Source organism: Falco naumanni, chromosome 3 (genome assembly GCF_017639655.2).
Source record: "Falco naumanni isolate bFalNau1 chromosome 3, bFalNau1.pat, whole genome shotgun sequence".
Classification (NCBI taxonomy): domain Eukaryota; kingdom Metazoa; phylum Chordata; class Aves; order Falconiformes; family Falconidae; genus Falco; species Falco naumanni.
The window spans coordinates 20,473,959-20,498,696 of NC_054056.1; the positions used below are offsets into that span (position 1 = coordinate 20,473,959).

The 24,738-nt window shown below is 43.0% G+C and overlaps 1 protein-coding gene across 5 annotated transcripts; it reads left to right on the top strand.

Annotated features, from left to right (window-relative positions):
• Nucleotides 1-91: 91 nt before the first annotated feature.
• GPLD1 (glycosylphosphatidylinositol specific phospholipase D1) lies at nt 92-24,284 on the top strand. 5 transcript variants are annotated; one of them, XM_040588933.1, is made up of 25 exons: nt 94-645; nt 3,464-3,519; nt 4,566-4,644; nt 7,180-7,277; nt 8,466-8,576; nt 8,853-8,901; nt 9,407-9,461; nt 10,351-10,458; nt 11,175-11,202; nt 11,290-11,429; nt 12,350-12,415; nt 12,744-12,864; nt 13,590-13,726; nt 14,875-15,061; nt 16,072-16,182; nt 17,196-17,270; nt 17,645-17,801; nt 19,663-19,804; nt 20,333-20,432; nt 20,526-20,619; nt 21,212-21,388; nt 21,692-21,852; nt 22,119-22,145; nt 22,273-22,323; nt 23,416-24,284. In XM_040588933.1, exons 1-25 carry the CDS (start codon nt 549-551, stop codon nt 23,491-23,493), a joined length of 2,505 nt encoding a protein of 834 aa, XP_040444867.1. In that variant the 5' UTR covers nt 94-548; the 3' UTR covers nt 23,494-24,284. The 5 variants fall into 5 exon arrangements, with proteins under 5 accessions (XP_040444868.1, XP_040444867.1, XP_040444866.1 ...); XM_040588932.1 differs by having other exon boundaries at nt 95-645; nt 12,741-12,864; XM_040588934.1 differs by lacking the exon at nt 16,072-16,182 and having other exon boundaries at nt 92-645; nt 12,741-12,864.
• Nucleotides 24,285-24,738: the final 454 nt, after the last annotated feature.

Consider the following 24,738-nt stretch of genomic DNA (forward strand, 5'->3'; position numbering starts at 1 on the left):
TACGCACGGCAGGAGCGCGCAGGATCTCCCCCTGTATCGGTCTGCCTTTCAGTCTGGGTCGCGAAACCCAAACGCACGTGTGTAATGGCCTGTCAGCTCAGCAAAGCATGAGAGTTTGTGCTGCCTACGGGTCGGGAGCGAGTGTGTTTCTACTAATCCTGCTTTGGCAATCGGCTTTGATTTTTTGTGAACTCTGACGTATCTGTTGTAAGGGCAGCTCACCATGAGCGGGGCAAACTGGGAGGATGCTCTTCTGTGCTGTGCTTTTGTACGTTAACAGAAAGCTGACTGCTGCTGTGCTGCCCAAACCCCGGAGAGGTTGCAGAATTCAAGAGTGAAGAACACCTCTAGATAATTTCTTTTTTATAGGTGACTTTATCTGAGGTAAAGAAAAGCATTGGTATAAAACAGCCTTTCAAATAACGGCAGTCGTTTACTTGCTGTGTCAGCGATACGTCCGAAAGAAAAGGCATGCTCCGTAACCCACATTTCAAAGGTCACGGTGCTACCGCTCCAGGCATCTGGAAATCACCGTTGGAGCCTGCGTCATGGCTGGCTTGAAGATTTGGTCTGTTTTGCTGGTTATATTGTGCTATTGCTGTCAAAGATGTATCCCAAGTGGAATTTCAACACATGTTGAAATAGGTAAGTCGTGTTTGGGATGAATTTTTTTGTCTTTTGAGTTGCTTGGGAAAAGTAAATTTGGATTTGGCTAGAAAGCTAAGGGAGGGAATAAAGTAATGAGCTTTCTACATCATTTTAAAAAAATGTGAATAGCACATAGGATAAATGAGTAGTTTGTCTTTGGAGTTCGAAAATTTACTGTTTTTTTAAGCAAAATGCTTGAATCAATTTGGTTGCGTATTTTTCTGTCTTCCAAAACACAGGCATTATGTAACTGGGATGTTTGTGTCAGTGAGGCTTAGGCAGACTGGGTTTGCTTTGGAGAAAGAAGAGGAATACTTTATGCGGTTTATGGGATTGTTATATTTAAACTAGAGAATAACACAGATCATCCGTGGTAGCTGTGTTTTCAAACCATCATGTATTAATTTTGCCATATCTGCATGAAACAGATCTGCATAAAACAGATCTGCATAAAATAGCGTAAGGGGGTTGTATCTGTAACTAACATTGTGAACATTTTTTGTTCCGTGCCTCTTTCTGGTATGTTGCTATCTTTAGCCTGAACAGCCTAGATTTGTAGAAATGAAGGACAGAGCTGAGTGAACATCAAAGTGGGGAAATATTTCTGTTCTGAATTTCTTGTTTACATGTGTTATTTTTAAAATCTGGTTTCTGCTGTAGCTCTTGCAAAACACTCTTTGAGGAGTGTGAGGTTATTCTGAAACATTTTCAATTGTTTGTTCTTCTGTTTCTGACTCTAAATCTGTTGCTCAAACATAGTAAAACGTATGATGTTGTCTCTGTTTAGGTAATCTCAGACTTTACTGGATGCACACCACTTTGAACAAGTTAAAGGCTGGGATTATTAATGGCATTCATTTGAGACTGAGAATATGTTCCCTTGCTGAGTGTTGTACCCTCGGTCAGTGTGCTGCAGCCATTTGCTTTTCTTAACCATACGTTAAAAAACCCATAGCAATGGGTATACGTCGCGCTGCCTGAGGTTAGGCATGTGCATACATCATTGCAAGCTAGGGGGTCTAACTACTATGAGCTTCTGAAAACTTGAAATAACAGATTTGTTAGAATAGAGTGTATTTGCAAGAAATCTGCAAAGAGAAACAGTTTACGGATCTATCCCAAAGCAGACATTTTTTTCTAATCAAGGAAGCATATTGTAGAAAACCTGGATTTATATAAATTAAAAATGTTGGTTGTCTGAGGGTAGTGCATACACTGAACTGTTGGGTCATGGTTTACAACAACTTTTGTCTGTTTGTCTGAAAATGACATTAAACTGGGGTCAGCTCTGATGCTGCTAAAATCAGTGCTTTTGTTACTGTGCGAGTAAAAGCCCATGATGATAAATACTGAAAGCTATTACCAAATCCAAACACTGAGTATTCCTAGGGGGGGAATACCCAACAGTCTGAAGAAAGAAACTCCTCCGACTTAAACCCAGCACCAAAGTCTATCCAGGACAGACTTCCGAAAGTACTTTTAAAACAGTGAAAAGCTCTGCCTGTTCAAAATGTTGCTCATGTCCTGCATGCTGGGCAGAGCTGTGCTGTGCCCTACTTGCCACAGCCGTGCCGCTGGAGGCCGGGGCTGGTGGCAGGCTGCGGGCTCTGTGGGGCTGTGGGCTCTGTGGGGCTGTGGGGCTCTGTGGGGCTGTGGGAGCGCTCACGGAATTCGTTCCAAAGGTGAATGTGTAGGACCTGGACCCACAGGAGTAAGGAGAGAAGTTGGGGGGGATGAGACCTCCCACACTGGGAATGGAGATGTGTGTTGAAATGGCTGAGCCTTAAAATGCTTTTTTATTTCTATTTTTAAGTTATTCCTGTTTTAGTACAAGATTGGTCCTTAAGGTATCTCAACATATCTGTTAAGGATGGTTTAGATCAGTGAGTAAAATTCAAAGTCAAAGATCATTCAAACCCATATAGTTTTGTCTAGGTCTTATTCCAGATTGAAAGTGGGTTATTGGGGGGGGTGGGGGGGTGGTGCTTTTTTTTTTTTTTTTTTTGTGTTGTGGTTTATTTAGTAAAGATTCAATTAAAATCAGCATATTCTGGGTTATCTTGATCAGCCTTAGTTTGTAAATAGTGTGGGAAGGCATGAAGATAACCTACATGTGCAGTTTCAACCAAACAGTTTTAAAGGCAACGCTGGGCATTTTTATAATAGTGTTAATAGATTATCCTTAGGATCTAACATTAATTAGAAGGAGACTTCATTAAAGAAAAGCGATGTCAGTGTATTTCATTGTCCTGTTATGCTTGCTCAAGAAATATTTTTGCATTAAGAATGTCTGCCTATTCAGTGAATAAATAGTAGTATTTACCTTGCTGACTTTAGATTTCTGTTTGTTTTCATACACATTAAAAATTAATCAAATTGTTAAACATCCGCATTGATTCCTGAAGTACCTTTTTCAACATTAAGGGCAACAGTGATATTTAAATATGTTTAATGTGGGTCCTTTCCAGCTGGACCCTTAGGATCCACGCTGGGGCTGGTGGTGTCGGTCGTGGCTGTAGCTCAGTTCTGGATGTGGGGAGTTCCTTTTCCCTGCGGGTTCAGCTCTGTGGGTCGGCCTGGGAGCTGGGGCTTAGAGACAGACTGAGGAGACCTCAGTGCCCAGAGGTGCCACCGCAACGGCCTTTCCTCCCTGGGTCCCTCGGTGAGGAAATGTGCCCTCTGCCGCGTACAGGTGCACCTGTGCGGCTTGGCTTGGGGACGGCAATGCAGTGTGTTCGGGGATTGATAATGCTTCTAAAAACAGGGGCCTGGCCACACTACCTGTAAATCAATACTTCAATATGTTGTTTTTCAGCACATAGAGCTCTGGAATTTTTCACTAGGCGTGAAGGGAATGTTAATTATAGACAGGTAGGAAGCATATTATTGCTTAATTGTGTACACCTTTCTTCTGAATGTTTTTCTGTCTGTCTTCTTGCCTTTCTTTTCTTTATTATTTATTCTCAGTAATATGTGTGTAAATATTGTGCCTAGACTGTATTTTTGCATTTTTTTTTGTTGAAAATCTTCTGACTCCTTCTGAATACTATTACAAATATGTAGCAATTATAATGATGTGTTTATACTCTGTGTGTTTTCTCGCATGTTTTCCCATCTTCTTAAATCATGCTCATTATGAGTAGTTTTATTAGAATCGCTTGAGGACTTTTGGAACGGAGATGTAATAAACATAAGGACAGCAAAATGGCAGCAAGGTTTGGAATTTGGTGCACCGCATACATCACTGAACTGATTTCTGCTTGGTGCAAATAGCTTTTTCTGTCGTGGGCTGTATCCAGCTGAGCACTGTAAACACGTGGACAGTTTTCATAAATGTATGAGCAACCCCTGTATGTGTTTTCTGTTTGAAGCGTTTTTAATATCCTTTAGGGCAGTGTAAAGAAGACCGTTTTATATAACTCGATCTTTTATCAAAGGAGATCGCTCCAGGGAAGTACTCCCTTTGTAGACAGCTGTGCTGTGATTCAGAGGATGGGAGTTAGCAGCCCAGGCTTTGTGCTTAGCCCAGGAGGAGGGCACCTTCAGAAGGTGAACTCGTGACTTCACCAGCTCCTAAAGTTAGATCATATGAATACTTGCCTAAATGGCCTTTCAAATTGCAGTGTATATCGATCAGTTTAGTTTTGCTTACAAGGATTGGGGGGCGGGAATGGTGTGAGATGTTGCTGCTGCTGCTGCTGAAGCTGGATATTTAAATTAAATAATTTATAGATTTGGTATTTATATTTTATTATATTATATATTGCATACTGTATAATATATCACATAATATTATATAATATAAAATATTATATTGCTGGATATTTATATTTTAAATTCTTCTATATTGGCAGTAAACTGTGTTTTCATGCTTTGCAAAGGCATTCTGATTCCTTTTTTCCCCATCCTTCCCCCAGTTATTACTAAACCACCAAGATGCATTTCAGGCTGGGAGTATTTATCCTGATGCCTTTTATCCTATGATCTGCAAAAGAGGTAAGAAAAGCTTTTAAGTAAAATATTGTAACACCTGTATTTTTATGTGAAAATCCTATAGATTTTGGTAGGGTTGAAAATAGCTATGTTGTAGGAAATGAAGTAGGGTCAAAAATACCTTCCTGCAAAAACATCTACCATTTTTGTTAGTATTTTGAGCCTTTTTGTAGAACTCTGTAAGAAAATAATACATTTGAAAATGTTTGTAGAAATTAACTTTTGGGTAATTTCAACTAATGTGTAGGGCAGTTTGAGAGAAGGATGCTGTTTGATTAAATTAGGTCAGATTACTGAGTGCTGTCTTAGGGAGAAACTGAGAGGACAAATTTATCTTTTTTTCTAAGTCTTAGGGAAACCCTAGAGCTGCTTTCTGTATTAGGAAGTATTGGTTGCTTTCAGATCAGTCACACAGACAGTAAGAAAATATAAAAAAAACCCCACCAAACCAGAACAGTGTACTACTTACTGCGGGGGGAGTAACATCCTAGTTAGCCTTTCTTTTCCAGACTGCTGTCTTCTACATTTTACTGGTTCCTGTTTGAAATTAAAGTCAGTCTTAGTTTTGCTGCTTGAAGATCTAAAGACTGCACTACAAAATTACCTCCCTGTTGCAATGGCTGTAAAAAGTATGTCTTGACTTGCAGGTGGTCCCCTGATTTTGCAGCTCTGGTGGATCAGCTCTTGAGCGTAATCAGCTTCTCCAGCAACACCAGAGGTGTAGAACAGCCAGCTAGGGCTTGCTCCAGGGTATTTGCTACCGAAGTGGTAAATCTGGATAGTGGCAATTAGCAAATGGGACAAAGGCAGCCCGTGCTCCAACAACAGGCTGTTGGTTTTTCAGGCACACAGCAGAGACAAGGCGGTGATGCCTGGTTCGGGTGAGGGCATCTGGCCAGATGGTTGCTAAGATCTTACCGAAAGTGTGAAGCAGGGGAGGTGGTTTATGTTAGTGGGTCAGGCAAATTCAGGTCCATGAAATTCAAAGAGTTCTTAGGATCCTTGGTTTGCCTCATCTTTTATGGTTTTTTTTAGGTGATTGCCAGTGCCTCTGCTTACCTCAGTATTTGTTTTTCCTGCCTCAAGCTGCAAAATCCTTGTCTTTCCAAGGACACTTTCCTCATCTTTTCCCATTGCCTGCTTTACTTAGAGTCTAAAAGCACATAGTGGCAGCTAGACTTCTTGTTTCTCAGTCACAGGTTGTTGATGCTGACTGTTGCTTATGCCAGCTACAGGCCATTTGATTTATATCCTGACAGGCAGGTTGCCCCATCTGGGTTGCCTAATGGGGGATCTTCTCTGTTGCTACATTGTGGTACCCAGTTCAAATCCAGATTGCCCCTCTGCTCTGGCATTCAATACCAGTTTTGTCTGCTGTCACCAGGTCACTGTTCCTGGTGTTCTGCCTGGCTCTGCTTAAGATTGTGTCCCAAACTTCAGTCTCGCTTGCCCTGTTTTCAGGACTGATGTTCTCCTGGGATTTCTTCAATTCCTACCTTAAATTGATTATTTCCATCTCATCTTTCCCTTTCTAACAGTTTTGACTTCTGCCTTATAGCAGCCAGAGCCTCTCTACCTGCAGCCTCCAGCCCATATTCCCTCACTGAAGCTGGGGTCCTTCTTCCCTTGTTTTCACTTGGGGCACTTGTCAGCATCTCCTTAGTCAGTGTGGAAGAAATAGGGACCTCTGCAGATCTGAGCTGGTTTAGATCAAGAACAAAGCCATCCAGACCGCCTTTGCAGGCAGGAGACAAACTTAGGTGTAGAAGTCTGCACTGTGAACATTTAATTTTGGTCTAGTGAATCCTACCTTCTTCCCCCTTAGAGAATTTAATATCATGCTGCTTGATCTTGTCACGTCGTCACTTTGCCCTTAGCTTTATGTAGGTACACAGAAATTTTTAGGCAAGGTCATTGTTAGGTCCTACATAATCTCTTCTGCATAAATCTAAGTGAGAGTAATAATTGACGCGTCAAAGGAAAACCTGATTTTTCCTGCTTTCCTCTGCCCTTCTGCTCCTACACTGACTGCATCTTGGCAAGTGTGCCTTTCTGCTGAAAATGATGATTATGATGACATAGCCCTCCTCCGCCCTGTGGAAACTGCTACCTGTCCGAAAGTATGGTATTTTGAGTTGGCTGCCATGCCCATCAGCCTCCCTGCCCTACAATTTGATGCATTCATTTAGTCAAAAGCTTCTCGGTCAGCTCTCTTTATCCTCTCCATCTGGGAGGCAGTTTTTCGTTGTACTGTACCTAGTCACAGGCACACAGAAAGGGAGCAGGCAAAAAACTTTCCAGTGCTTCATACTGAAATCTTAGAAGGTAAATCTAGTATCTTTTTTGACAATATAAATCATATAAAAATACATCTCATTTGGCTGTTCTCATGTAAGTGGATTGCAAAATGTATCATCTCTACGATACGAAATTGAACAAGAGTCTGTATTTTTTTTCATGGGGAAAACCTTTTCTATTTCTTTTTTCTTCTCCCACCCCAAGAATAGATCAAATACTGATACAATTTTATTGCAATAGGAATATTCCATGATGTGTCTGAAGACACTCACTGGTCACCATTTCTCAGCGCAAGTATTCACTACATCAGAAGGAATTACCCTCAGCCTTGGGAAGAAGTAAGAAAATTTCATTAACTTTTGACTTTGCTTTCTACTGTTTTCTTCACCTTCACTACTTGTTACAATTTGATCCTTTGGGAAGTGTAGAAAAAATAGATGTTTTTAAATTAAAGTCTGTGCTGATAGAGGAAAATTTGAAATCCTGTTTTCATCTTTACCAGACAAAAATGTTACGGTTTTCCCATGACTATCAGTTATCTCCAGCGTGGTCTGGTGCTTATGATACACTTCTTGGGACCAAACATCCAAATGTGACTGGTGATCTTGAGTTATTCTCCGATCTGGTTGTGTGTTAGCCGCTTGAAAACCATGTGTCTTTTAGAATTCACACTTGTGAAACCTTGGACTTAGTCCTGATTTGCTTTTGTTTATGGTATATGAGCTACACAGGAGGAGAGGAAAAACAAATTTTCAGAAGTGAAAATTATTTTGAAGGTAATATTTTCTTTTTCCTTACTGGAGAATTTGCTGTTCTCTCTCTGCTCAGGAGAGTCATCCAGGTGGAGCAACATTTGAGAGTATGCACTCTTTAAAACCTAAACAAGTCTGCCTGCCTTTTGTCGGGCCAGCGGTGATACTGGCCTTGTGACTCTTGGGAAGTACCACTTCATCAAAAACTATGATTCAGTTACAGATTTTTTAAGACCTCTGGAAACTAGAGTGATTCAAGGCAAAGAAGACTTTTCTGGAGAAATTTAGTGTTGCTTATAAATTTATTCCAAGTAACTTTTCTGTTTGTGAGAATGAGTGATTTCATATCTGGACTTTAATCAGGTACTTTTATGGTGAACAGCACTTGCACAGGAATGCCGGTCTCTCCTCTGTGTGCCCGTGCAACACCCACGGTGGGAGAGGGGCTTCGCTCCTTGGAAGTGGAATTGTTTGTCCCCAGTCCAGAAAAACACTTTAGTACACATCTAACTTGGAAGCACACAAGGTGTCCTAATGTCAACCATGCAATTCTATGGCCTTGGGCTGTATGAAGTGCTTAAAGCTTCTCAGGTCACAAAAACGTGTCTCCAGCATCAAGGAATGAGTGGTCAACACTTTCTCAGGCTAAATTCTTGGATTATAAGAGTTTCTCACCTTTATGCTTGTATAATGTACTTCTGTAAAATGCTCAACTCTTCTGAAGGATAGGAGTGAAATTACTGCTGTGACTACAAGTGGATTGTTGTTGTGTAGGCTACAGAGAAGCTGGTGGCTTTCCTGTTTGGAATTGCCTCACATATGGTGGCAGATGTTAGCTGGCATAGCCTGAGCATCGACCAAGGATTTCTCAAGGCCATGGGAGAAGTAAGCCTGTGTTATTTTATTTCTTGATATAACTGGGTTTATTGGAAGAGATAGCTTAGCTTTGGACATAGGTGAGGAGGGAAAAGAAAAGCTGGAGCCCTGTTTCAGGAAGGTTTTTGGAGACACGTAATGTCACAAACTCTGTAAGAATGAAGTTGGCCAGGTTTGGGACCTGTAAACATCAGGGCTGCTTGGATGATTTGTTGCTGCTTGTACATTTGTATGGAAGAATGAGTAAAATAAATGGACAGTGTTCTTGGTTTTCTTTTTCTCCAGATTGATTTTCGTGGTTCATACTCAGAAGCTCACAATGTTGGCGATTTTGGTAACGTTTCCGTTTGCTGATTTTGGATCCTTCTATTGCAATAATATTGGAAGTCCTCTTCAAAACCATAGTGGGTGATTTTGGCTCCTACCCCATGCAGTGCGGGAGCCAGGAATGGGTCCTGTGGGCACTGTGTTCTCACTCTTCCCCCCAGCTTGTGAAGCTCTGCTATACCTGTCCCCATGCTGCATGTGGCAGGAGGTGTGGTAGGACATATGGACACTTGTTCTAAAGCCAAAACACAGGCTGAAGGATGCTAATGTTGAAATGGAGTCACTACTGTGATTTTAAATTTTACAATATTCTTATTCTCTGGATGTATAAGATATGCAGCATACTTTCAGGTGAACCATTTCTGTATTATAAATGTATAGCTGGAGGATCTACCATATAAGCATAGATAGCATGGCCATACACAGCTTCAGTCATGCTGTTACCCACCATAGGTACTTACCAGGTTTGGATTGTTGGGCTCTGTGGGGTTTTTTCATTCTTCCATCCACAGGAGGAGATGTAGTGAGTCAGTTTGAGCTGGACTTCAGTTATCTGGCATCGAATTGGTAAGATAATGAGATTACTTTCTGTGTTTTAACAAAATGCTGTCCTTTATCTTTCTTTCAAAAGAAATCCTTGCGGCTCTTGGAATTTTTCTGTTTGGTATTCCTTGTATGCATATTTACTGTCCTCTGACATAAAAAAATGGAAAGAGAGAAGAAAAAAAAGTGGTTTATGTATAGGAACAGCAAGAAGGATTTAATTTTTTTTATCTGAAGGGAATTATAAATAATTATATATAAAATAATCAGTGAAAAGGGTTTGCTGGAATGTCCTAGCAATTAGTTCAACAAATCTCACTTAGATTTCCATTTAAAGTTTTGGCAGTTGAGGATGTCTAAGGTTATAGATGCTGTGGAATTCAGACAGGTTGTAAAAGCATAAAAAGAAGCAGCAGTTTTAGATATACACTTTTTTTTTTTCCCTCACAGTTTTTAACTGGAATAAAAAACTCTTTTCTTTTCCTGTTGATGAAGTAGGTCATTTGAGTTGTTTTGTTTGAGTAGGATGTGGTTGCTCCAGGTGTAGAAGGCACCATTCATTAATAAAACTCTGGCCCAGCTGTGGGAAATGCCTGTTTGGCCATGAGTAGATTCGGCGCAGAGGAGAGCTGGAGGACATCCTCCAGGCTGAGGTGATCACCAAGCCGGGGATCCAGTGTGAGCAGTGTGGAAGCCACCAGCAGCAGCCCTAGGGGAACGGCTCTGTGGGCCACTGCCTTTGAGCCTCAACAGGAGAGCGCTGCAAAGAGTAACTGCTCCTGCAGTCCTGGGCTTGCGGGCATGACCTTCTTTTGAAATTTAGAACATTTTAAGGCAGGCTACTGTTGTTACAGAACCTTTTATCAGGGGATGTGGGAATTCTCTTGTTATAATACCTTCGTCTTGTTTTAAGGTATGTGCCAGTCAAAGACCTAGCAGCTATCTATAAGGAATTTTATGGAAAAGAGATCATAACTGAAAGCACAATTACTGACTGTACTTACCTGCTGTTTCTTGAACTGTAAGTAGAATAGCTTTGTCTGGTTTTTCATAAAGTGAAAATTTTCATGTAGGAAAATTATGATGATACTATTTGATATGCCTTTTGCATTGATGCCAGCAATATAGACTCCCTACTAGACCCCAAAATAGTAAAACAGCTGATCTTTTTTTAATGGCTAGAATACAAATTTGGACTGCTTAATGACTGTTAAATTCATAATTACACCACATATTCAGCGTCTTAGCTATTTAATGCATTTATGCCTATTTATTTCAAAACAGCTGCATCTTCAGGTACCATTGCATTGTGGCATGTTAGCAATATAAATTTCATGTACTGGAGTAGCGTGCATACCTAAACAGATGGCTTACCTACACTTTATGTAGATCCTTTCAAGTCCAAGAATAATTCAAAAGAGGCTTCGGATGCCTGGCGATGTCTGCTTTTGAATATCATAAAGAGCCTAGCTGTATTCTTTATTTCAGTTAATTACCAATAGTCACACAGCATTTACAAATACCATGAATGAATCCCTCCAAACTAAGGGCAGCAATAAAGTTAATATTATTAATTCTCACATTACAGCTTTAAAAGTTATGTTAACAACCAACAAGGAAATGTAATGACTTGCATAGTATTTCCCATACCAAAGCCTTGCAAAGAACTGTTTAAATAATTAAATATTATTAAATTAAGCAAATTTGTTTCTGATTTTTTTTTTCTTGTTGTTTCAGGTTTGGAGAAAGGCTTGCTGTTAGCAGGGTTGGTTTTCAGTTTTCTTTATAAAAATGAACATACAGCATGAAGACAATGTAATCCATCTTATTAAGTATGTGGCTTGTCTCTTAGCTTTTTTCAACATATGCTAGTAAATCTCCGTTTCTGGTGGAGAAGTTCAATGAGTATTTCCTGGGAGGAGTGGATGACATGGCGTTCTGGACAAATAATATTTTTGAGCTGACGAGCCATATGCTGGAGAGTGGAACCAGGTACGGCGTGTTTCCTGCAATGAGCACAGTAGTCCAATTCTGACACCCATTAATTGCTTTCCTGAAGGCAGGTTCTTTCCTAGAAAAGGTGCTGAGCTTTAAATCCTCACTGGGACAAAGGGATTTCTGTGGCTGTCTTTTACCTGGGCACGCAGGATGACATAGACCTTGAATTCACATTTGTTACGTGTTCACCCTCCCTTCCCCAGGCAAGGCTCCGGGGTGCTGAGCGGTGCTCGAGGGGCTGCCTCAGCTTCGCATAGCCCTGCCCTGAGGTTCTGCCGGGCCTGGCTGGGGCTGGGGCTGCCCCTTCTGGCTGCTGTCATCAGCCAGCAAAGGTGGCCCTTCCTAGGGGAGGTCAAATATTGCCTTCACACACTGAAGGAAAATCGGATGAGAAAGAGTAAGGGTATCTATTCTAGTGTTGGAAGCTCAGAACGCCCTGTTTTTATAGAAGTTCTAGTCTTGCACTGCTCTGTTACAAGTATAACCTTACCATAAATGACTTCGTAAGACCAACAGTGGCAATTAATCCATGCATTTATATGGAAAATACCACCGCAACTGTTTTGGGAAAATGATGTTTGAAATACAATATGGCATAATCTGTTGTGTTCTTTGTTCCAGAATGGCACTTTCATTAAAAGTGCTTTAGATCAATAGAATTAGCAGGACAAGTTGCAATACGTTTCCATTATATAAAGACATGTGAGATTCATGTAGAACCTAATGGAGGTCATTAAAATAAATGTCAAAGGGGTTCCTAAGGATCACGGTGGTGCTCTGAATTTGAATAAGCAGGCTTTCTTGAGGAATCTGACGACTTATAACAGAGGAACCAGTAAGAATAGGATGGTGTATTTTTAGTTTCACTTCCATTGTGGGAAAACATTTAAAATGCATTCTGCATGTTTTTTCAGTGGCTGCTTCCTGCCCGAGAACCCTCTGTTTATAAACTGCACAAGCGAGCACAAGGTCAGCTACGAGTAAGTACGGCTCTGAAGGTTCAATGATTTACTGATGAAAGGAAAGTCTTCTGCTAGTGTGGACAGTGAACTATTAATAACTAGAGATCTTTTGGGTTATGTACAGAAATACAGAACTCCGCTGTTTGGAGCACGAGTGTGTGTATTCCTCTGGCAAACATCTCAAGAGAAACCAGCTTAATTGGTTTCTTTTGAGAACTCTGTTTATATGTGGGAGAAATGGTCACCTGATTACATGCAATATATTTGCTTCTCCTAGCTTTGTCATAAAATACTCAAGCCATTAATTCAGTTATATTAATTGTTATGACTGCCTTTATTTTAGCAGAAGCAAACAGTCAAAACACAAACATCAGAAAAATGCGACTTCTTTGCTTACAAAAACATTTGAAAAGAATATCAGTTTTACAGAGAGAGGAGTTCAGTTCAACGTGCAACCTTGGGCAACAGTAAGTGAGAAGCAACAAATGTGTCAGGTAGAATTCAGCTCTGTAATGAAACGTTTAACTTCTGTCTGAAGTGCTGCATGGTGGAGCAGGGTCTCTGGATGTCAACAGTACTCTCTGACATGGAGATTCCAGCACCATTGTTAATCTGTATATTTATATGTACATTGTAAATACTAAATTTTTATGCTTTGCTCATTGCGTAATGAAGTTAGAGTGCATCTTGCAGTGCTAAATATAACAGAAATGTATCTTTAGTATTTAAGAATCATACAATCACTTTTTGAGGGTAAGAAGTCCCAACAAAGCATAGCAGTGAGCAGTTAGCAGTGCTCCATTTAGAGCATACAGATCTTTGTCTTTCTAGAAAATGGTGCTCGTGACCTGAGTCAGAGAGCACTTAGATCAATGTGGTGATTTCCACCGTTGGTGACTTGATTTTTGAGGTGCTCCATAAAGTTCTAGAGCAGGAGTCCTCAAACGTTTTAAACAGGGGGCCGGCGCGCGGATGAAGTGGCAGGCAGTCATCTGCAGCTGCTTGGTTTCCCCCCCCAACCCCCAGGGTGGGGGTGGAGGGGGGGCATGGGGGGTTCTGTAAATACCGGGGACCGGATTGAGGACCCTGGGGGGCCGTATCTAGTCCGCGGGCCGTAGTTTGAGGACCCCTGTTCTAGAGTTTCAGCCTGTCTTTTAACCATTCTTGTGTCTCTCCATTATTTTTAATTCAGAATTCCCTCCGCTTGCTAAACCGTGGTTTTGCAACCAATGTCTGGAGAGCATTAGCAGCAACACCTTGGAAATCTAAGCACATCTCCAAGCCATCAGCTTCATATTTTCTGACTTCACCCTACGCTAGACTTGGATGGTTGGTAATTTTTTCCCTCCCGCCTCCCTCTTAATTTCTGAAAATTTTGAGTACCCACCAAAATTTTAATGTTTATTCCTTGGATACTCTTGAAAGGTGATAGTCCAAATCAATTAGTGGCAAATCTGGCTGAATGGCTTATTTTATCTGGCCAGAACAACAGGTTCACCCATAAGACCTTTCAGGTGTTAATGTAAGCCTCTTTGTGCCAGTATTGCATAAAACTGTATCAAGAGCAAAATTTGCATTCAGTTGTGAGTTCTGGTCAGATAACCTCTTTCTGTGGAAGGGTGGTCTTGTAATTTTTTTTGCAGTCTCTCCTTAGTGAAGGAGCTCAGTGTTCTGTCTGTGATCAGGCTCTAGTTCTAAACAGTGTAGGAACATTGTTACCCTTTTTTGGTTATCAGTTGATGTTTTTGCAGAATTAATTGTTTGTCCCGAATTGATCACTGGTGGTGCCTAGCAGGTGTTCATGGAAACATTGCAGGACCAGTAGGGAGACAGATTCAGGACGCAGAAAGAGGCATATTCTCTCTCCTTGCCTGAGAGGTTCTGGCTTGACCTGCAACAGGGAAGAGAATTAAAATAAATTTGGAATGCTGCTCATCTTGCTTTATTTCTTCTGGCTCAAAACCTGAAGATTTAATTCTTGAGTTTACTTCACACCAGCCAAATTAAAAGTAGTTAGTTCTTCTGTCTCCGCATTCCCTGTCTAAACTCCAGCATGTTACTGAGACACGTGATCCCTTTGCTTATCTACTGTCAAGTCCATCGATTAAACCAGAGGTTCTGTTAAAAAGATACTTAATTTCATCTTTTATATTCTGTGTCATATGCAAGCAGCCTTTGTTCATCCTCCTTGCTCTGATTCCTCTCGGGTGCCTTGTGTCAGTAAGTAAAAAGCAGTTCCTACAGATCTCCGGTGCCGTAATGGAAGATGAATGTTCAAGGCTCTGGGGTTTTTTTTATTTAATTCAAGAAAACAAAAATCAAATATATAAAATGAAAAAAGCTGTTTAGATTTTTACAAAAATAGGTGGGGAAAGACAAGGTCTTGGTTTACATGAAAGAAGTGGAAATATTTTCTGCTAATGTTGTGGTAGTCTGGAAGCTCACGCTATGATTTTGTTGCCTCCCTTGCTGAACAGGGCAGTGACCTCAGCTGACCTGGACCGGGACGGGTACGAGGACCTGGTGGCTGGAGCGCCAGGGTACAGCACGCTGGGCCACGTTCAGCTAGGGCGGGTGTATGTCATCTACGGCAACCAGTCAGGTTTGCCGCCAGAGGACATGGATCTGGATGAGAGAGCTGACCAAGTGCTCCAGGGTCATCAGGTGAGGGGTCACATCAGATATCTGGTGTTTGTAGGGTTTTTTTGCCTGAAAATGTGGTAAATTTTGACTGAGCAACAGTGTCATTAATATGGGTGAGGATTATGCCTGAAATACACCCCCCTGATAAAAGGATGCTGTATGCTTTTCAAGAAAAGGAACTGTTCCCGGAGTTACAGGAACAATTAAAGCAATGGTCACCTGTAGGTTCACTTTTATTGCTGTGTCAGATAAGTGGGTATTAGAACATAATTTGCCCTTGAATAAAACTGAGGTAGTGTCTCTGTAAGTCACAGTATAGCTCGTGCTGGTCCCTGCATTTAAGAAAATACTGTGATCTTTCCCCTCCTTTTTCATTGAAAATTATTAATTCAACTTAAGTTTCAATCCCTTCAAAGCTACATTTTTTCATTAATTGATAACTTCTCACAAAACAATAGTTTGTCCTTACTAAGAGTACATGTTATTTTAAAAAATGAGAAAACTACAATTCGACATGGTGACTGGCTTGTGACTGAGAAGCAGGATCAAATCATCTCTTTGAGTAATAAAGACGATCCTCTGTACAAAATCTTTATTTACAAAGAAGAGAATGGAGAGAGATGAGATACATTTCCCTTTAATCTCTTTCTGTGGTTTACACACTGTGGCGTTACCAGCTGCTGCCTTTCACCTTGTGGTGGTTCACAGCTATGATGCTGTTAACAGGAAGGGTCACAGGTATAACCCCAGGGGGGCATTAGGCTCGGCAGAGGCGACAGCGAAGCAGCACCACATCCTGCGCAGGTAGTGCACGTTTTAGCACCTCCACAGCCGAGTTAGTGTCTTAGTATGGCAGCTGTGGCTTGGGAGAACAGTGACACTAAGAAAATCTGAAGGATTTTTGGGATAGATTTTTCTCATCTCTGCTTCCAGTTCTTCCCCGTGCTGTGGTTGCAGATGTGCATTAGGTTTTGATGGTTTCATCTTGAAAGTGTCGGTTATTTTCATGAGAGCATTCCCTCTTCTTTCAGCCTTCAGGAAGATTTGGTTCTGCCTTGGCCATCCTGGACTTCAATGTGGATGGACTGCCAGATCTGGCAGTTGGAGCCCCTTCTGTGGGATCTCAGTTTCTTACTTACAAAGTAAGCCACACACACGGGTTTCTTGGGGTTTTTTCCCTCCGAGCAGAACATTTTTATTGATGCGTTGTTTTTTTTTGAGCAGCAAAATGAGAATTTCTGTTTGTTGCTCAAGGCACACTGCAATTTCAACACAAAGGGTTATTAACCCTTGTGGGTACTTTGACTAGAGCAGTGGCAGCTGCCTGTGTGTCTCTTCCAGTGGCCTTTTTGCACGTTAGCAGTCCAAATCAGATTCCAACTTTGCAGCAGTGATGCGCTGGAAACGTAAGGAGCCGTTCATAAAATACAGGTGCACTCTTTTTGTTTAGGAACAGAGAGTCTGGAACGGGCATCATGGGTCAGTGAGCCTTGTCATCCGCTTGTCACTGTCACAGGCCAACAGATGATATCTAAAGTGTGATACAAACACAGACACACTTCATAAAATAATCAAGCTACAGAGGCTTAATGACTTGCAGCTTACCAGATAAGCCCACATAACGGTCCCTGAGTATTTTCAGCTCACACGAACGGAGAAGCAAAATGTTTTGGTTTAAACCACATCCATTAAGCTTAAAACTCTTCAGAATTTCAGATCCTAAAATAGCTGCCTAAATAGGAATTTAAATGCTTTCACGTAGACCCACTGGCATGGAAAATTGCATGCACCTGTTGTACTTGGCACTGTGCACCAGTGCATTAAATAATAATTAACAAATTTTGAGCCACCTGAATGTGTGTATTAACAAATATAAATATCCAGTATACTGTCCTTACCCACAGTATGAGGAAAATGTACTTCTCTGTACGTCTCTAAGTTTGTTGCCTGGTTATAGCAGCACCATTGCAGCACGGGTGTTATTAGGTTTGGGGTGGAAAAGACAGTATCAGGGGAAGGCTCTAATATTTTATATGTAAATTAATATTTATTAATAGCCCTTGCAGAACTGTTTTACTCCTTGTGCTTTGTCCCAGATTTCGGTCAGTGTGGACATGCAGGTGCTCTCATGTTGTGTTTGCTTTCCCTGCTGTAGGGTGCTGTGTATGTCTATTTTGGCACTGAGGGAAGAGGCTTGGCATCTCAGCCAAACGTTACCATAACTTGTCAGGTAAATGGGTCAGATTAACACAGGGCTACCCAGGCAGGAGGTGGGGGAAGGGCGCTTATGGGCTTAAAAAAAAAGAATGTTAAATTCTTAATTGCAAGGGGATTTAGACTGATGGGGATGATGCAAGCAGATGCTTGCTTGGGTTGATTGTACGTGGGAAATACACTTGTACTCCAGTGCAGGGGAGGCAACAGGGTGAACAGAAAGATGGATGGCCCTCAAAAATCCCTCAAAGAAAATGAAATTGAAGTCAGAGAGTGGGAGGGTAATTTGATCAGAAGCAAAGTTAGCTCTTTAGAAGAAAATTGCTCTATTTTGTTACAGAACTGGTGGTTTCAGTTCAATGTCAGGCTTAAACTAATTGTTTATTGCAGTATTCCTACTGTAATCTTGGTTGGTCCCTCCTGGCAGCTGATGTTGATAGAGATGGAAATGCTGATCTGGTTGTGGGCTCTCCGTACGCACCTGGTGGTGGGCAGCAGAGAGGATTTGTGGTTGCATTTTACTCTTATTTCAACAGGAGTGACCGAGGTAATATCTATTGGGTAGATTAACCCACCCATATTTCATGTGACTGTTCATTTATTCCTAACTAATCGTAGGATAATTCAGGTTTGAAGGGATCTTGAGAGGTGCCTAGTCCAGCCTCCTACCCAAGGGGACAGCTGTGAAGTCAGACTGGATTGCGCAGGGCTTTGTCCAGTCAGAGCTTAAAAGCCCACAGTGGTAGAGATTGTGCAGCCACTCTGGGCAGCTTTTCCACTCCTTGGTTGGCCTTATCGGGGAAAAATGTCTTGTTACAGCCAGTGTGAACCTCTCTTGCTTCAGCTTATGCCTGTTGTCCTCCCCCCACGCCCAGTGAAGTCAGAGGCACAGAAGGCATTGGTACCCCAGTGCACTGGGCACAGCCTGGCTCTGTCTCCTTGTTAACGTCCTTACAGGTACTGGCAGGTGCCGTTAGGTCCTCTCAAAAGCTCCTCTCCTCCAGGCTGAGTAAGTCCTGGTCCGCCAGTCTCAGCTCACAGCACAAGTGCTCCAGCCCCCGGCCATCTTGGGGGCCCTCTATTTGCTCCAGTTTATCAACATCTTTCTTGTTCTGTGGGGTTCAAAACTGAGCAATAGGTGTGGTCTAGGGAGGAGGGGAGGGGGAACAAGCCCTGCTCTCAGTCTCTTTGCCATGCTCCTGCTTGTGTAGCCTGGGATGCTGCTGGCCATCTCTGCTGTCAGAGCCCCGTGCTCAGCACTCTGCCTGCCAGGCTCGCCAGGACATTTTCCACACAGCTGCTCCCCAGCCTGCGTCACTGCTGGAGCATCTCTTTCTCGGGGCAGGGCTTTGTGTTCATACTTGTGAGGTTTGTGAGGTTCCTGTCGAGTTCCCCAGCCTGTCTGGGGCCCTCTGAATGGTCGCCCTGCCCTCAAGCGATAGCCCCCAGTCTCCTGTCATCCACCAACCTCATGGAAGGGCACGTGGTTGCCTTTTCCCGATCATTTATAAAAGTGTTCAGCAGGATGAGCCTAAAGATCGATGCCCGAAGGCACTCCACTGTCCCAGCCCGCTAACCGCTGCCCTGTGAGGGCATCACAACCAGGAGTTTCCCCTCTGGTTTTCCACCCACACAGGCTGCAGTGTCCCAGCTGGGGTACAGCAGCACTGCGGGGGACGGCGCTGAAGGCCTTGCTAAAGCAGCCGAGTCCGCTGCGTGTTGGTGGTACCAGGGCAGGCTCACCTCTGCCTTGGGCATTGGCAAAGGTACCTCCAAAGATGAATTTTTATCATTCTGTGTGCTCCTCAGGTGGCTAAAGGGGAACGCTACAAGTGAATACAGCTAATGAGTGCAGGTGGTGAGGACCATCGTGCTGAGGGAGGGAAGGCCACGTGTGGGGCTAAGCCGGGTCCAGAGGGGCTGGGCGGGATACGCAGGTGTTCAGAGCTTTGTCAGAGCCACGTAGCTGAGACTTCCAGGAAGGCTTAATTTCTGTGGCTTGTTCTACTTCATGTAAAATTAGAAGCCACAGGGAAAACGGGTTTGAAAATACTGCTGACTGACATTTTTGTGAAACCAAAACAGGATGATTTGCCTTAAAGCCAGGATTATCTGAAGCTACCCCACCCACCGCCTCTGACGAATTACAAGTTCTGGTAAATGGTTTCTGTGCTGGCCTGTCCCTAAGGAGGAGTCACTAGTTTGGGGCAGGCTTGACCGACAGCTCTAGCGTGAATAAAGGCTGTCACTGGCCACCAGCTGCCGGCTGAGCAAGCTACGGCGCCGGGTCATGTGCGGTGTGACTGCGTATAGAAACTTGTCCCACGGTGAATCAGTAGAAGGTTGCTGGCAGATTTTTCTATGCCAGGGTACACCGAGATTTAATTCGTATTTTTCTGGTCTGTCAGGACTTTTGTCAGTACAGGATGCCAACTGGATGGTAACAGGGGAAGAAAACTATGCTTGGTTCGGATTTTCGCTTGGCAGCTGCCAGCTGGAGAACATAACGTTGCTGCTGATCGGTAGCCCTACATGGAAGAATTGTTCCAGGTGTGTGGTGTACGACAGCTTGCTCTCTCCTCCATTCTGCCCTACTTTTACAATGTTTAACATTTGTAATAATTAGACTTCCAGCTTTTCAGGAAGTTTCCTCTTTGTCCTGCTTAGAATATTTTTGTTAAATTATATTTTCATGCCTTCAGCCTTCCTTATGGAGAGGGGTTTTTTAGACCCTCTATAGAGAGGGTCTTTGTTATTTAGAGATACTTGAGAATTTCTTGGGTTTTCTTGGGGAGGGGGAGAAGGGGCACAAAAGTGCAGCTAAAATAATCCTGTGGCATTTATTTCAAGATAGCATTTTTAAAAGCAAACCAAACACAAAAATGTATTGGGTGGTAAATGGATAGACAGAGCAGGTATGTGCTTTAAACGTTAACTAGTTAGAACAAGCATGGGAATCACTAAAATAGATTTCTGGAATTTGGCAGCTGCTATTATTCCAGACTTAAAAAGGGGAAAATATTTTAAGAGGAGCAAGCCTAGCCAAATATACAAATATCTTTTGCATCGTAATTCAAGCTGCAATCCCTTCTCATCGGCTGTGGGACAGAGCGTCGGGAAGGTGTATGGCTATAACCCCCCAAGCACAAAGCGCTGGTTTGCAGTGACTGGAGACAAGGTAGGGCTGCTTCTGTAGTCCGGGAGCTTAGGGATAACTGGAAGTGACGTGACAGTCTGTAGAAATGACATAGGTGTTTGAAAAATCTCACAGGCGATGGGCAGAACGGGTTTGTCTCTGGCCAGCGGTGTGATGTCTGTGGCTGGGATCACAAGGACAGTTTTGGTGGTGGGTGCCCCTACTGCAGGTACGTCCTGAAAGCTGGAAACCATTTCTGTTTTGGGTTGTTTCTTTCTGCATGACCAGGGACAGATACAAAGTTAAAAGTTAGAAAAGGGACCTTTATACTGCCACATAATTAAAAAAACCTACAAACCCAAAAGTGAGAAATAATTGCTGTAATCACCTGTAAGTGCCTGACATGTAGAGTTCTTTCTCTATACCTCAACTTCAACGGAGTTTTTTTTCCCTTCCTTAAAATCAGCTTAAGTGGCATTACCACCTTGCATCATTTATGTGGCAGTGATTTGCTGGTAGACTGCGAGTTAAAAAAACACAGTATTTTGTCCTTATTCTGGCAGCAGGCAGTAAGGAACTAGGAAAGTAGAAATGCAGAATTCTAACCTGAACCCATTTCCCCCCCCGATACTATTGTTAAGAGACTGTTTCTATGCTAGTTACTTTTAGTGCCATATAACGTTCAATCTTTTTTCATAAATTACATTAATTTTGTCCACATCATGTAATGCCAGCATTACCTGCTGTCAGTGTATTGCAGGTATTAAACCTGAGTTCCTACACCTGAGGCTCACATTCTGTTACTGCTGGTGTTTTTGCAGACAGCCTGTCCAGGATTTCATTTATATCCTCGGTGCTGCACCAGGCTGGCCTGGCTCTGGTGTACGACCTGGCAGACAGCACCAAGCCTTCTTTGCTCAGCACCTTCAGTGGGGACAGGAGGTTTTCTCGCTTTGGAGGAGATGTATACTTGAGTGACCTGGATAATGACGGACTAGGTAAAGCTTGATGAATCTAGCTGAGAAGTGAAATGTTTTACATTTGGCAATGGGAAGACTGGTCACCTACGTATTGATACACGTGCTAAACACAGCCTGCGTCCTCAGTGGGCTTGTACCGTTATTCCATCGTGCCGTGGGGGGAGGCGGCTCTGAAATCCTAAGTAACTCAGCCAGAACTCATTTTAACTGTCTTTAATAGGAATTGTGGCATCTAGCGGTATGTAAATGCTGACTCTCTCATGCTTTGATTTAGCATTATTTCACTTCTGATGTGTTACGTCATCCTTGTCATATTTGCAGATGAAATGATTGTGACATCCCCGCTGCGAACGAACGATATCACCACGGTACTGTTCAGCGGGGCGTCTGGCCGCGTTTATATCTACAACGGAAAGCAGGCATCCACCGGGAACGTGACAAGCCACTGCAAATCATGGGTATCTCCCTGTCCTGAAGACTGGGTAAGAACACATAAAAAGCGTTTAAAAAATCAGGGCATGAGGTCATAATGACTGCTAGTTAATTACATCCAGCACAGGTATCTAGTGCATCCTGACTTGGTTTCAGAAAACAGGTGGTTTACTTACGTTTCTGGACCTGTGTGATTTGGCTCCTCCTGTTTGTTCTTGAATTTCTTTGCTGTTCAGGAGCCAGGGTTACTGCACTGGTCTTATGCTATCCTAGTGTGGGTCTCTCCACTGATTATTTTTTTTTCTCCTTTCTTCAGGCCCAGTATGTCCTGATTTCTCCTGAGGTGAGTAACTAGAAAACAGACTACTGAAAGCAGTAAAAGTCCCACTTTAAAAAACACCTTTGCATGTTATATATATATATATAAATATATATATAATTGCATTATAACAAGCAATGTTATTTTACAGGAACTATCAAGATTTGGGAGTTCTGTTATCACTGTGAAATCGGGAAGAAAGGTGAGAAAAATGACTGTTGTCACTCACTTTGTAACATCTTTCTAACTCACATAACAAGAGGTGTTGGCTTGTATATGCATCTTACTCATTTGCAGAAGTCTTAAGTGCTTTACATAGATAAATCAGTCATTCTCTGAGCTGGTACATAAAACCATTTAAAAGGTGGATGAACTCTGGAGTTGCCAAAATTTTGGCACCTGACACCTGAATTGAAAGAGGTCACTTTAAAACAGCCCAAAATCTGAACAGCTGAGGAGCGTGCTGACGGGTGGCACGGCAGGCTGAGCATGGGTACCAGCGGGCGTGCAGAGGGGTGCTCAGTGAGGCAATACTGACCCGCTTGCTGTCCTGGCTACCGCTGGCAGCGAGCGCTGTTCATGTGCGGTGTATTTCCGAGCACAGAGAGGCCCAGTTCTTTCCTGAATGATTTTGGATGTGTTTGCGTACCGTTTCTCTCTGTTTGCCTCAAGTGCCCATTATTTTATCAAAAGTCAATCCCTGTGTTTGTGTGATGCACTGAGGATCCTTTTTTGTTGCTGCTTGAAGGTTACTTAGTGCTTGTCCAGCTGAGGGGAGTCCAATGTTCTGCTCACCCTGCCATAACCGGTGTGGGAACTGGGGTTCTCTGTGTAAGTACGGAGAAAGCCTCAGCACCAGGCTGAGGGCTTCAGCAGTCAGTGTTTGGCTTCTTGCTGTTACAATGTGCAGCAGAGAAACACCTGGAACTGTAAATGCATCTAAACGAAGTCAGGGTGCCTAATCCAACACCTGAAACCCAGGCAGCGGGGAGGGCTCCTGCAGCACCCTTCCCCCAGCAGCTGTGCTCCCTTGCCGCGGCACCATGCTCCTGCTTCATCTGTATCGATCTTATCCCAGAGCATTTGCATTGGCAGGGGAGTTATTTAACTGTTTCCAGCTTCTTCCAGTTTCCCAAATGGTTTTGGTAACCGCTGTTCCGATGAGGTGGGTGACTCCCCATCACAGTTCTGTGCGATGTCCATGACAGGGACACAGTCTGGTTTCCCCCAGGGAAGCTCACAGCAGTCAGACCCCTGCAGTCGCCCTCGGTAACCCTTTGCTCTGTATCTGCAGAAAGAAGTTGTAGTGGCAGCAGAGAGAAGCTCGGCGAGAGCCCGGCTGGGCGGCCGGCTTTTCATCTACTCGCTCTGAATGGGCGCGGCCGGTCTGGTGCTGGAGAATCTCCGTAGCGTCTGCGATACTTTCCTTCACAAACCAACGACCCCAGGACAGTGAGCTTTTGCCAGAGGGATGTCCCAGGCAGCTGGCCAGGGGCCTAGAGGGCACTAAGGGAGGGATGGGCACCGTTTTTAAGTGAAAGGGAATATGGGCCTTCCTGGTGGTTTAACTTACAAACCAGCCAAAGCTATGTCAGCCACGTAAAAGCACAAATTACTTCTGTTGTGAGCAGCAGCATCACTTAACCTACAACAAGCTGGTCTGAAAGCCTTTGAGAGGCCACAATGAGCGGGCGGGTGGACTTCTGGCAGTAATACGCGGCTGTGTAAGGAATATTCAGTGGTCACCTTCTTTACTGGTCAGGGTATTTACTTGACCAAACCGGGGACAAGTAGCATGTAACTTACATCTCCTTGTATGCAGTGACACAGACGGGGATTCCAGGTGGCAGCAGGACTGCCTCCGCCTCCAGCAAGCCTCGCAGCGGGCGCACAGGCTGCGGAACAGCCGGGCTCTCCCAGGGAGAAAAAGCACAAGCAAGACTGGTTACATTTTAGGAAATGCTTCTGCTTTCGCACTCGTGGCTGACACTATTCTGACACCCTTTCTTTGTATTTTCATGTAAAGTTCCATGACCATGGTAACTTAGAATTGTTAACAGCTTTTATTATTAACAGTATTGTCTTCAGCTAATTAACACTAATTTTGTATGATGCAGGTTTAACAGTGTGCATCGATTACCTATTAAACAACTTGAGCAGCAAGATGTGATGCTATTATTACCAACACCAATCCGTAGGCACATACATGTATGTATTCTCTCTCGCCTCCTCAACAAATCACTATTATCTTTAATAACACAAATCAGCGGAATAGCGTGGAATTCTAACAGTCAGATTCCACAATGACACACCTCAACTTACCTTCTTAGGAATTGTCTCTCTCAGGGATGTTGGTTGAATAATAAAAAGAAAACAGACCGAGGTGACTATTAGCTTGCTATATAATGCGTTCTGACATCTATTTTGGTTGAAAAAAAAAAAACACCCAGGGTTAAAATCTGAACTTTATGAAAGAATTGACTTGATGGAACTGGGAGTACAGTTACCTTACAGATCCATGAGGTGTGGTGTGAGGCAAAACAAGCAATGTGTGGTTACAGGGACAAAGCAGAGGTTTTCAATGAAAACTGATGAAACCAGTATGTTCTGTAGCAGC